This window comes from Aricia agestis, chromosome 3, assembly GCF_905147365.1.
Source record: "Aricia agestis chromosome 3, ilAriAges1.1, whole genome shotgun sequence".
Classification (NCBI taxonomy): domain Eukaryota; kingdom Metazoa; phylum Arthropoda; class Insecta; order Lepidoptera; family Lycaenidae; genus Aricia; species Aricia agestis.
In genome coordinates, this window is record NC_056408.1 from 23,308,891 (window position 1) to 23,322,391 (window position 13,501).

General features: G+C 46.8%; 1 protein-coding gene across 3 annotated transcripts in view; it reads left to right on the top strand.

Annotated features, from left to right (window-relative positions):
* The window catches only part of LOC121725726 (AT-rich interactive domain-containing protein 5B-like), a 74,313-nt gene extending 60,892 nt beyond the window's left edge, over positions 1 to 13,421 (top strand). Inside the window, exons 4-13 of one of the 3 annotated variants that reach the window (XM_042112791.1) lie at positions 2,612 to 2,837; positions 3,937 to 4,112; positions 4,443 to 4,625; positions 7,730 to 7,928; positions 9,859 to 9,982; positions 10,312 to 10,700; positions 10,924 to 11,033; positions 11,132 to 11,252; positions 11,440 to 11,579; positions 11,676 to 13,421. In XM_042112791.1, coding sequence (XP_041968725.1) covers positions 2,612 to 2,837; positions 3,937 to 4,112; positions 4,443 to 4,625; positions 7,730 to 7,928; positions 9,859 to 9,982; positions 10,312 to 10,700; positions 10,924 to 11,033; positions 11,132 to 11,252; positions 11,440 to 11,579; positions 11,676 to 12,716 — 2,709 coding nt within the window. In that variant the 3' untranslated portion in view covers positions 12,717 to 13,421. The remainder of the gene's footprint in view (positions 1 to 2,611; positions 2,838 to 3,936; positions 4,113 to 4,442; positions 4,626 to 7,729; positions 7,929 to 9,858; positions 9,983 to 10,311; positions 10,701 to 10,923; positions 11,034 to 11,131; positions 11,253 to 11,439; positions 11,580 to 11,675) is intronic. The other 2 variants (XM_042112794.1, XM_042112792.1) reach the window with 2 other exon arrangements.
* Positions 13,422 to 13,501: the final 80 nt, after the last annotated feature.

The following is a 13,501-nucleotide window of genomic DNA, read 5'->3' on the forward strand; positions in this document are numbered from 1 at the left end:
TATCATATACTAGCTGTTGCCCGCGACTTCGTCCGCGTTTGTATGTAGATCACGTCCCAAGTATTATTTATTGTACAAAAATATTCAATGTACAGCATTGACTTTCCTACGATTTTATTATATATACTTAGATGTTCCGCGCGGCTTCGCTTGCGTAATTTAGGAATTTCACGCGACCGTAAATTTTTCCGCAAAAAAATAGCCTATCCCTTAACGTGGTCTATTCTTCATGTTTGCCAAATAACATAAAAATTGCTCCAGTAGTTCTTAATGGTCGATTTACACGGGTGACTAACGGGTCGATTTTAGTCACCCGGCAAGTCACCAGTCAACGCAAGCGATCGCTTGCGACTGAGCGTTTGCACGGTCGCTTTTAGTCACCAGCCGCATGTGGCCATTGGCCGCACGACTTTGGGGCTTGCGACTTTATGGCCGATTTACACGGGTGACTAAAGCCGCACGATTTCCGCGGCACGGCGAGAATCGACCGTGTTAATAGCAATTTGACTACGCCGCATGCGGCTAAAGTCGCAAGCCCCAAAGTCGTGCGGCCAACGGCCGCATGCGGCTGGTGACTAAAATCGACTGTGCAAACGCTCAGTCGCAAGCAATCGCTTGCTGCGAATACTACTGTTGATTGGTGACTTGCCGGGTGGCTGCACTGGTCCACGACGGTCGAGCAGGTCGTGGACTACATCAGGAGCAAGACCCACTTCGTCTTGAGGGTCGAGCGCTTGGAGTCCCGCCACTAAATGAATTTTAGCCCCTTTGTGGTGAGAGTCCCGACGCACCATCTACCGACCTTCGAGAAGGAGGAGTTCTGGCCGATTGGAGTCGTCTACAGGAGGTTCCGAGGACGACTTCCGAACACGTCGCGCCCCACGTCGCAGACAATACGTGTTTAGTGTTTTAGTGTTAGTGTTAGTTTTTAGTATAATTGTATGTATGTTAGTCTATAAGGTATTTATAATATGGGCCAAGATTTTAGTCACCAGCCGCATGTGGCCATTGGCCGCACGACTTTGGGGCCTGCGACTTTATGGCCGATTTACACGGGTGACTAAAGCCGTACGATTTCCGCGGCACGGCGAGAATCGACCGTGTTAATAGCAATTTGACTACGCCGCATGCGGCTAAAGTCGCAAGCCCCAAAGTCATGCGGCCAACGGCCGCATGCGGCTGGTGACTAAAATCGACTGTGCAAACGCTCAGTCGCAAGCAATCGCTTGCTGCGAATACTACTGTTGACTGGTGACTTGCCGGGTGGCTGCACTGGTCCACGACGGTCGAGCAGGTCGTGGACTACATCAGGAGCAAGACCCACTTCGTCTTGAGGGTCGAGCGCTTGGAGTCCCGCCACAAAATGAATTTTAGCCCCTTTGTGGTGAGAGTCCCGACGCACCATCTACCGACCTTCGAGAAGGAGGAGTTCTGGCCGATTGGAGTCGTCTACAGGAGGTTCCGAGGACGACTTCCGAACACGTCGCGCCCCACGTCGCAGACAATACGTGTTTAGTGTTTTAGTGTTAGTGTTAGTTTTTAGTATAATTGTATGTATGTTAGTCTATAAGGTATTTATAATATGGGCCAAGATGCCTGCATTAAATAAATAAATAAATAAAAAAAAAATAAAAAAAAATCGACCCGTTAGTCACCCGTGTAAATGGGGTGGCGATTCGACTTGGACAGGCGATTCGACTGGTGACTTGCCGGGTGACTAAAATCGACCCGTTAGTCACCCGTGTAAATCGACCATTGGCCGCATGCGGCGTAGTCGAATTGCCATTTACACGGTCGATTTTCGCCGTGCGGCGGAAATCGTGCGGCTTTAGTCACCCGTGTAAATCGGCCATAAGAATCTTAAGATAATAAGCAATTTCATATAATTTCCCCCGTCTTTTTTCACATTTTCCTCTATTTCTTCGCTCCTATTAGTCGTAGAATAATCAAATATAGCCTATGGCCTTCCTCAATAAATAGGCTATCTAATACTGAAAGAATTTTTCAAAATGGACCAGTAGTTCCTGAGATTAGCGCGTTTAAATAAGCTCTTTCATATAATTTCCCCCCGTTTTTTCAACATTTTCCTCTATTTCTTCGTTTCTATTAGTCTTAGCGTGATAAAATATAGCCTATAGCCTTCCTCGATAAATGGGCTATCTAACACCGAAAGAATTTTTCAAATCTGACCAGTAAGTTCCTGAGATTAGCGCGTTCAAACAAACAAACAAACTAACAAACTCTGCAGAATTATAATATTAGTTCTTATCTATTTAATGTTTTAATAATTACCCGACCGATTTCGATATAATCATCAGAAGAATTGTTGTCTCGGTCTTGCAGTATGATGTATCATGTAAGCAGCGACAGAAATTCCGAGCTTAACAATTACTAAGGACATTACACCTACCGAGTACAGTAACGAGACAGTGGTATTGGCCACAACACTTGGCAGTTGGCGCTGCCTTGATGCCTCGCCACTCTACTCGGTGGCCAGTAGGTGTAAACAGGCTCTATTAGCATGCTGATTGCTGAGGCAATATGTCCATTGTCCCTAATGTCCATAATATCTAAAATGCTTGCACTATAACATCGTTCTTTCTATTTACAGCACGAGGTGCTGGCCATCAACGACAAGGTGGTGTTGCGCGCGGAGGACCTGCTGAGCTGGGTGTGCGTGGGGCGCGAGTGGCGGTGGGGGCTGCGCGCGGTGTGGCGCGGGGACTGCGCCCCGCCCGCGCCGCCCTCCCCCGCCTCCGCGCCGCCCGCCCCCACCGCGCCGCTGCACCACACCAGGCTCGACTTCAGCGACGTGGAGAAGGAGAAGAGCGCCATCAGTGAGTATGGGACGGCCTCCAGCGGACAAGTAGGGGGTGAAACAGTGCCATTCGTCATCCATGTACTAGCGGCTAGCCCATACAGAATAGTCAGCAAGTCTGTTGTTTGAGGAAGTACCTGCTAACGTTTCGTAACCTTAGTATGCTACAAACTCTTTCGCCGAAACTATTTACGGGAAACACGTTTAGGTACGGGTAAACCCCGAATTGACCACTTCTAATCAAGTGCCTAAACCATAAGGCGCGGTTCAAAAATACGCACACACGTCAGGATTGTGACTACTGTAGGGCGATTGGATTCCCGTTCGACACGGATTAAGAAACTTAAGAGGATTCCACACCGCCCTTTTTTCCATACAAACGTTGTCCCCTGTTTCCTCCCTGGATAATGCTAGTAGAGTTATAATTTTTTTCCTGAATATCTACGGCCACTAATACAATGTCCCTATGTTTTCTTTTTTTTCATAATTTAATTATTAAATAAGATATGAACGTTCAAAAACCCAAAAAAATGGCCAGATTTTCCGCTGTGTTCAAACGTCCAGAAAACAGATTTGGCTAGATTATACAAAAAAAGCAAAACATAGGAACACAGCTCAAGCCTTTTTTTAATCTTTAATGAAAAAATTACTTAAATCGGTTAAGTTTTGGAGAAGGAATCAGGGGACAACGAATCGTTGATTTTCTGGATTTTCTGCAGTTGTCTCTATCGCGTTCTGCGGTATAGGTTTGAGGTAAGGGAGACAGCTATAGATATTACACGTACTTTTTTTTCATTTCTCTAGCCGCTGTGGTATCCTCTTAAGCGTGCGGTCATTGGTCAATGCCTAGCGCGTCGAGCGTATATTGGATGTTGCGCGAAAAAGTTTCCGAATCCGAATCAATTTGGGCATTGTGAATCAGGATGTCTACTACAAAACTGTTTTGAGACTCAAACAGTCGAACGAGAATGCCGCCTCCGCTCTAACAACGTCATTTCACGTTTGTTAGAGTTTCGCGCGACGCGGAGCGGCTTTCTCGTTCGATTATTTGAGTCTCAAAACGGTTTCGTGGTACGACCCCAGGGCCCAGATGTCTCTAATTTTGCCTTCCTCTGCAGCGATAGACGAGGAGGCGCCGGGTGTGGTGGTGTTCTCGTACCCGCGGTACTGCCGGTACCGGGCGCTGGTGGCGCGGCTGGAGGGCATCCAGGCGCGCTGGCTGCGGGACTCGCTCGTCGCCGCGCTCGGCGGGTACGCCGCGCCCACCAAGAACACACGGATACTGTATTGTAAGGTGGGCACGAACGTTTTTAAATGTCGAAAAGGCGAAGCCAAAGAGAAGAGTATTGTTTCAGCAAATTAGTCGGAAATAAGACAGAAAATCATCCGATGATAAGTGGACACGGGCTCGGGGCTACTACAAGCGGGGCTAGTCATTCCCATATAACCCTAGACATAACACATTGTTATACCACAACACTTTTATATGAGGTCACGGTATTTAGTAGAAGGTCTTTTCATAATACCATCTTGATTAAGCTCTCGCAGGGAAAAAGCTTTATACCCTATCAAAGTCGGATATGCTGTGAATTAAACCTAAAATAGAGCATTACAATGATTGCAGGACACTTTCGAGTACCCCGAGCTGGAGGGGCACGAGTTCGTGTGCAACCACCTGTCGCCCAAGCTGAAGGGGCGGCCGCGGGGGCGCCGGCGCCGCGCTGCAGACCGCTCGCCCGGCCGCTCGCCCGCGCGCTCCGACTCCAGATCCAGCGAATCCGACGGACGACACACGCCAGACAACAAGGTATTATATTGTGTACGTGCACGCAAACAACTTACGTAAACGCAAAATACGTACGTGCACGCAAACAACGAACGCGCACACAAAAATCGTACGCGTCCGTAAACAACGTACGTGCACGCAAACAACGAACGCGCACGCAAACATGGTACGCAACAACAACAACATTGCAAACGAGCATCGTTGTGGGATTTGTTTTGTAGTTACAAAAGTTTGTTAAACAACTTTATAGTTTATACCTTCAGATAATTTTGATAATATGTATGCCCTTGCGCTTCGCTTACTGCTTATCTCGTATTGGCAGGGGCACTACCGTGCACCCAGATACAGGTCTATATAATGAGCGTTATCAAATCATACCCGATGACGTTATCGCGGTTATCACTCGCACCGTGTGAACTGCGTGCCGTGACATGTCACGTGTGCCGACTGCGGCCGGGGTTTGCCGACATTACTCATTACTATATTGTAGGTCATTGTTAGCCCGTAGGCCGCAGCTAAGTTCAAATGCCGGTCTTGTTCATAATACCTCATACCAGGTTAGGTGACTATGCTAAAATTGAGTAAGCTTCCACAGTACTTCTTCTAATCCACTGCTTTCTACTCTTACTTCTCTCCTCTCTATGAAAAAGAATAACTTCTTCAACATAATCCATATAAATGCGCAAAGTATTCCTGCACACTACTCCGAACTCCTTAATTACTTTGATTCTCAAACCTTTGTACATGCTATCCTTATTTCCGAATCCTGGCTTAAACCTTGTCTGTCCTACTCTTTGCCTGGCTATCAACTTATCAGAAACGATCGAATTGGCAGACCAGGTGGCGGTGTAGCTATATACCTCCGATCCAATATCGGCTATAAAATCCTTAAATCTTCTACACAACCACCACCTGCTGATGAGACGGAACATCTTCTTTTAGAAGTGACAAATGGTTTTTCAAAATTACTTTTAGGAGTGTTTTATAGCCCTAATCTTTCCGTAAATTACTTTCCTTCTTTTGACAAAATCCTGGACGAATATTCTCCTTTATACGACCATGTTTTCTTGATGGGAGACTTTAACACATGTCTTCTTAAAGACGACAACCGGTCAAAAAAACTTAACTTCTTTAGTAAACTCTTTTAACCTTAATCTCCTTCCCCTACAAGCCACTCATCACTATCCCCACTCCTCATCCTCTCTCCTAGACCTGATGATTGTATCGTCTCCTCACCTTGTTGACACGCATGGCCAGCACCCAGCAGAAGGTTTTTCCTTTCACGATTGTATCTTTCTGTCGTACAAATGGCGAACAGCTAAAGCTAAACCCAAAGTTATTATGCAAAGAGCATTTAAAAATATGAATTTAGATCATCTTCGCGCGGATGCTGGTAATGTAGATTGATCTGATATTTTCAATGCCCAGACGATTGATGACAAAATAAATATTTTCAATAGCACAATTACTGAACTCTTTGACCAACACGCCCCCTTGCGACCAATTAATATCAAACACTTACCAGCACCCTGGCTAACTGAAGAAATCAGAACACTAATTAATAAGAAAAACAGAGCCAAAGCTAAATTTAAAAAATGTAAATCCGAATGTGATAAGTTCCTTTACAATAAGCTACGAAATCGTTGTAACACTGCTTGCATGGATGCGCAAAGGCGCCATATTCATTCTTCAGTAGAAAACGCTGACCAGGCCAAAGTTTGGAAATTTTTAAAATCTTTGGGTGTTGGCAAGGATGCAAAAGCATCGGTTCCTTCCGATTTAAATTTAAAACACTTAAATTCCCATTTTGCTAATACAACACGAATCTTCGATGCACACAAAAAGGCTCAAACCTTACACAATCTATCCACCTTTCCTTCTACCGATAATGCTCCTTTTTCCTTTAGAGAGTTGTCTACTACAGAAGTTAAAAGAGCTATTATGTCAATCACATCCAGGGCTGTGGGCAGTGATTGCATTGGTCGAAACATGATTGTTCCCTTGTTAGACATTTTAGCTCCGATTCTGGCCCATATTCTAAATTACTCACTTTCTACCGGTTTCTTTCCCTCCTCCTGGAAAAACGCCAATATTATTCCGCTCCCCAAAAAACGGAGTCCTAAAAGGCTTCTCTGATTATCGTCCGATCTCTATTCTTCCTTTCCTTTCAAAAATTCTCGAACGTTCGGTACAACAGCAACTTTAGACCTTCCTTAACTTACATAATTTATTAAACCCGCTACAATCTGGATTTCGTTTCGGACATAGTACCTCCATAGCTTTGGTGAAAATCACTGATGACATTCGTCTGGGGATGGATAATCATCTTTTAACTATACTCACGCTCTTAGACTTTAGCAATGTCTTCAACTCCGTAGCTCACGATATACTATTACTTCTTCTCAGTTCACTCAACCTATCTCCTACCGTGCTCAACTGGTTCCGTTTCCTTCAGGGACGCCGGCAGCGTATCAAAATTGACAACACATCGTCAAGTTGGTGCGATATTGTTGCCGGTGTACCTCAAGGCAGTGTCTTATCTCCTCTCTTGTTTTCTATTTTCATTAATTCTGTTTCTCGACATATTTCCTCTTCCTATTATTTGTATGCAGATGACTTACAGATTTATACTCAAGTTCTACTTCCCTTACTATCCAAAGGTATTGCCCAAACAAACGCCGATTTAAATGAAATTTTGAGGTGGTGCAATGCCTTTGGCTTAGTCCTAAATCCTAACAAAACACAATGTATTATCATCGGCAGTCGACAGCTAATTTTGGTTGTCTGGAAGAAACCGCTGAAAGCGGTAAGGCCGCCTATTTGCCTAATGTTGTTTTGTTTTTGTTATTTTATATTGTTTTTTTAATGCAAATAAAGAATTTATAAATAAATAAATAAATAAGACTTACTTACTAAACTATAAATTGCAAGTTTACAAGTTTAAATTATTATTTTTTAATCCGATGTCTGTATCAGCAGCTGATGTATCAAAATAATAATAAAAAGTATGTTAGATTTTGTGTTTAACAAAATAAAACCAGAACATAATAGGTGAAACTATCGTGACATTTTTTCATAATATCTTCTCCAATGTAACATGTATTGACCTCAACCTACTCGTGTTCCAGACGCATAGACGACTCTCCCTCCGGAACGGGCCAGACAAGGAGAGAGGGCCGGACAAGGAGAGAGGGTCGGACGACGTGACGGTGGAGAACGGGGAGGCGCGGCCGAGCCCTGAGGACGAGGCCTTCATGTCGCAGCTGATAGACTTCTACCGCGACAAGAGCGACACGCTCAAGATCGCGCACACTCTCAAACACAGTGAGTTGTCTTAACGTTCGCGTTCGACAATTTATTCGATAATAATAATTGCTATCGCTGACCTGTAGACCATAGGTTCTCAACGTGGGCGATAACGCCCCGGGGGGCAGTAGAAGACCCAGAGAAAATAAGGGGGCATTGAGATGGCGCAGCTGGGGTGTGGGTAGATTAAAAATATATATATAAAGGCAAAAAAATACACGCTAATCACGTACTAAAGTAAATTAAAAATTAATATCGTTTAATTTTTGTTATTGTAGGTAAGTATTGTAATCATTTTTATCACGTGTGCACGTATTATATAATATGCAAAATATTGCTCAATATAACTAAGCATGCGTTTTAATTACTCCCATTGCAAAACATTCTTCTTTCATTCTTCATTTTAAACTCAGAAATAGGATAGGGGTAATATTCCTATCTTACGACTATAATATAATATCTTACGTTTAAATATAATCGTGGCAATAGCTGTTTTAAATTCGCAACAGATGGTAATAGTAGGGGAGGTAGTGCTATCGTTTGCTAAGTCATTTCATACCGACCAAATTTTTGTCCAGCGGTAGCTTAATATTTATCAATCAATATAATCAGCGTCAGTCGCCGCACCCGTGGTGGGATGTTAGCTGAGAGTATTTCAAAGTTGTAAAAAAAATAATTGCGAAAAGTGATTTTATACCGAATGAAAATTTATGGATGATTAATGATTATTGAGGTCATGCTTAACCAAAAATGCACCGTCAGCCGTATCGCAGACGGGGGATTTAACGTCAGTCGCGTTACTGAACTATGTTAAAAAAATTAAAATATAAAGTCATTTCATACCGTACAAAATTTATACAGGTGAATGTTGATACCTTTTTAATAATAAAGACCACCGTCAGTCGTTAATATGCGGGTGGAAAGCCCGTCAGCCGGCGATATAAGCTATAACAAAATATATGTATAGCCCTACTTCGCGCTCAATGTATCCTAGGATTCCTAGGGCGTCGCGTAGACGACATTTCCAGCTGCAAATATTCAGCTGACGGCGGTTTTAGTTTGAATTAACCATAAAATTGTCTCACATAGCAATTTTAAGTAATTAATTCGATAGTCAATATTTGTGAAGAAGAATTATATACATTTTACTTTAAAAGCGCCATCTGTTGTTATATACTAAAACTAAAATAGCACCTACCAAACCTAAACGTGTATAATCTAGATATTATGACCTTTATTGGGTGCGAATTGGGATCTTTTTAATGTCAATACGATTTCCAACAACTTTGAGATACTCTCAATTTTTATTCCACCCATACTGCAGTAGCTGACGATCAAAACTCTTATGTACTAATAGAATAGTATTATTGTTACGATTTTCGCTCGGTATGAAATGACTTTTTAAAATGAGCGCGAGCTCCCCTACTATAAGTAAAATTAAGATGGGGGGCTCTAGAAAAAAACATGTTCTCAAACTGGACGGTGAGCAAAATACGGTTGAGAAACTATGCTGTAGACAGTGCCGGTTTTAACACTACCAGCGCCTGGGGCTTTTCTTCGGCGCCCAGGGTGCTGGTAGTGCTTTTTGTTTGCCCCATTTTCTGCGGCGCCCTGGGCGGTCGCCTAGCGTCCCCCCCTATCGCCGCTACTGCCTTTAGAAAGAAGATAGCGATGTACGAACAAATTGCTTGCGCGACTGAGCTTATTGACGTAAGGCATTAAGTCTTGTACATTAATTGCTAACGATCCCAAGATGAAATGACTATTATTGACATCAATCACGCAAGCTCTTCTTTCATTCGTAGGCACTAAAGATTACTCTTGACAAATATGTGTGCCCACTGGTATACAGCTATTAACCTGTAAAACTCGAAATTGCATGTTTCTTTATATTTATTTATTCTCATTACACCTCTACCGCAAGTTTGACAAGCGACAACTGTTACAGTGTCGCTGCGACTGATCTACCTGGGCGTGGTGTCGCGCGGCGGGTACGAGGCGGTCTGCCGCGACAAGCTGTGGCGACACCTCTACGCCGACCTCGGCCCGCGCGTACGACGCCTGTACGAGAGGTGTGTTACTATTGCTATTTAAGACAGCATTAGCAGTATTATTTATAAGAGAGATTCATAAGAATATTGTAGTTTTGGTAGGTTATGTCAAGCCCAGCTGACAGATTACGTTTACGACTAACATTGATTTGACATATTCCGAACTATACAATTTATAGATACATACATATATATTTACCAATAAATACATAAATAATGTAGTTCTGTCCTTGAATTACTTTCTTGATTGTAGATACATATAATGCCCTATGGATACATAATTATAATTTTTATACAAAGATTATTTTGTTTGCATCCTTTTGCCAACTCAACCGCGTTTAATATTCCAGATGTCTCCTCCCCTTCGAGAACCACGAGCGGCGGCTCAGCAAGAAGCACATGAAGGGGCTGAACGGTAAAGTGGAGGAGAAGGCGGAGCCCATAGAGGTGGGGGACTCCCCCCTGCGCGACGACAAGCGCCTGCGCACCCCCTCCCCCCACCTCGACAACGAGACGGGGGAAGTCCTGAAGGACGACATCACGGTCACGTCGAAACCGGCGGAGGAGCTCAACCGCGAGTTCCTGGACTCCCTCCCCGAGCCCGACAAGCCCGCCAAGATCTCCGTCAAACCGGTAGAGAAGCTGATAGAACCTGGCCTCAAGAGCGATGCCTTCGACGCCGAATACAAGGACAAGGACGACGACAAGCGAGACGGCTACGACGCACACAAATATATCGGTTAGTACTCAAGCTTCTGGAAATAGAAAGGACATACGATAGTTTTTGCTGTGAAAAATGGACGGTTCCGCCGCGATAAATTTCATTTTTTATGTCTTCAAATAATGAATTATTATCGTTTTAAGTAATCAAAGTCTATCAAGAGGATCTAACTCGTGGACTGAAGCTCATTTATTGTACAGACACGTTTATATAGACTAAAACGTTTATATTGTATATGCAGGCAACTCGGAGGGCGGAGTCGGAGGGGCGTGGCGCGTCCCGCCCGCGCGCGCGCCGCTCGCCGACCTTGGCCCGCTCGCCGCGCTCACCGACAATCACAACGGACACGCCGTGAGTATATTATTGCACGCATACGCAAGGTCATTTGCTTAACCATTCGTCTTAATGTTCGTATAATGAGTGTAATAACAACTGACATCCATGTGCAGCAGAAGAGTCGTCCGGCGGGGCGGAGCTCCCTGCGCGCGGTGCGGGTGAAGCCGGCGCGGCCCCCGCCTCACCCCGCGCCGCACCCCGCCCCGCACACCGCCCCCGCCAACACGCAGCCTGGTGAGTGCACTAACATGCTTCATTGACTCATAATACATAATGCACTGGAATATTATATTGCCGTCTCGCTCGTACTGTGCGTAATAATATGCACCGAAATCGCAAATAAAGTTTATGATTTTTACGTTTATTTTATATCCGTTACTTGGTGTATAATGTATTAACGCTACGGGTAATGTGGTTTCAGCGCCGACGTCATCCGGCCGGCCGGGCCCCTCCCCGCCCAACAACTTCGGCATCCACCACCCGCCGCCGCCCGCGCCCCCTGCCCCGCCCGCGCAGCCGCCCGCCCCCGCCCCACCCCACAGCGACGACGACATCGTCGAGGTGAGTCCGACGTCGATTCGGTTACAAAATAAGCCGGACCGTCAGACTCGGGCGAGGATCGTGCCGACTATAACGCGTCTCCGACTCCGCTTCCAGGTCCCCTACAAGCCGAAGAGCCCCGAGATTATCGACCTCGACGAGTACCCGGAGAGCCCGCAGGCCGTCAAGCGGCGGAAGCTGGACATCCTGAAGGAGCGCGGGCTGGAGGTAACGGCCGTGCCGCCGGCGTGGGGCGCCGTGCCGCTGCCGGGGGCGGTGCCGCTGCTGCCCGCGCCGCTACTGCACCCGCTGCTGGCGCCGGCGCAGCTCTACCAGATGTACAACATCCTGCCGCCCTCCTACCCCAACGGCGCGCCGGCGCCCAAGGTGATCCAGGCCGTGAGCGCGTTTGGCACCGCCGGGCCCGAGAAGACCGTGTACGGCAACCCCAAGGACCCGTTCATGCCGCCGCCGCACGTGCTGGGCTGCGCGCCCGTGCGCCCGCGCCCGCTGTCCCCTCCCGCGCGCGACGTGCTCGACCTCACCTGCCCGCAGCCCGAGCGCGGCGCCCTTGAGATCGTGCGCGTGCCCTCCGCCCCCTCGCCCGCCGCCCCAGCGCCCCCCGCCGCGCAGAACCTCGCCAAGAACTACACGCTGCTGGACGGCAAGGCCGTGGTCGGCTCCAACCTGGAGATCACGCTGGTCGACCCCAAGGCGCAGACCCCGCCCAAGCAGCGGCCGCCGCAGAAGCGCAACTCGAACGGCAAGTTCGCGGCCAAGACGCCGACGCCGACGCCGCCGCGCGAGTCCCGCTACACGCCGGCCTCGCCGTCCGGCAAGCGCGCGCCGCCCCCCCCGGTGCGGGACGAGTCGCCCACCGGCTCGACGGGGTCGCGCGACTCCGCCTCGTCGGGCTTTCTCAACGCGTTCAAGGCGCCGGGCGGGGCGGGGGGCGTGGCGGCGCAGGCGGGGCTGGCGCTCGACCCGCTGTACGTGAGCTCGCTGTACGGCGGGCTGGGCGGGCTGGGCGGCGCGCTGGGCGGCGGGCTGGGCGGGCTGGACCAGCGGCAGCTCGCGATGTACCGCGAGTTCGTGGCGTCGCAGTTCCGCGGCTACTCGGGGCTGCTGAACATCGGCCCGCCCACCACCAAGAATTAGTGAGCCTCTAGTCCGTTAGTGGCCGGCCGGCGGCGGCGCTGTCGGCGGCCGTTTATTTTATTGTGATATGATAGTCCAATAGCGAGCGCGCCTCGTTGATCTCGGAATTAATTTTGCGGCAATTTGGGAGCAATTTCTTTTTATTTGTAAATATTGTATATAAGGTTGAAGCTCCGCGACCGGCTACCGTGCATCGGGTTTCCTTGCGATTCTTATAATTATCTTTATTTCATAAAATAAGAGTTTTTCTCTTATTTTATGAAAGTTTGATTATTTTGACAAAAAATTAAATTATATATTGATTGTATCAATGTAAATAAAGTGAGCGCGGCGTAGGCTAGGGATTGCCTAATAGTTGTAGATAGGAATCGTTTAAATAATTGTAAACTGCCACCGTCATAAGACAAAATATATAATTAAAGATCGATACATGCACTAGGTATGTAGCCCAGGGAATATTTTGCTTGTGAACTGAATGGTTGTGTTGCGAGCAGTCACTAGTGTAGGGCAGCGCGGGGCCGGTCGAGGGCCGGTCGCGGACGGCGGTTAGTTGAATTCCTAGTTAATAATAATTAGCGGTGAACGTTGCGTAGGTTTAATGTTTTTTAATTCGCGAGTTGTAAATAGTTGTCCCGCCCCGGGCCCCCGGCCCGGCGGCGATGATGTTTTCTGAACGCTGTCAAAATAAACAATTTCAAAACTTTACATGCCTTTTTGTTCCTTCACTTTCCTGTTTAGTTTAGTTTGGTATGGGTGATATTTTGAAGAGCCAAAAATACCATACA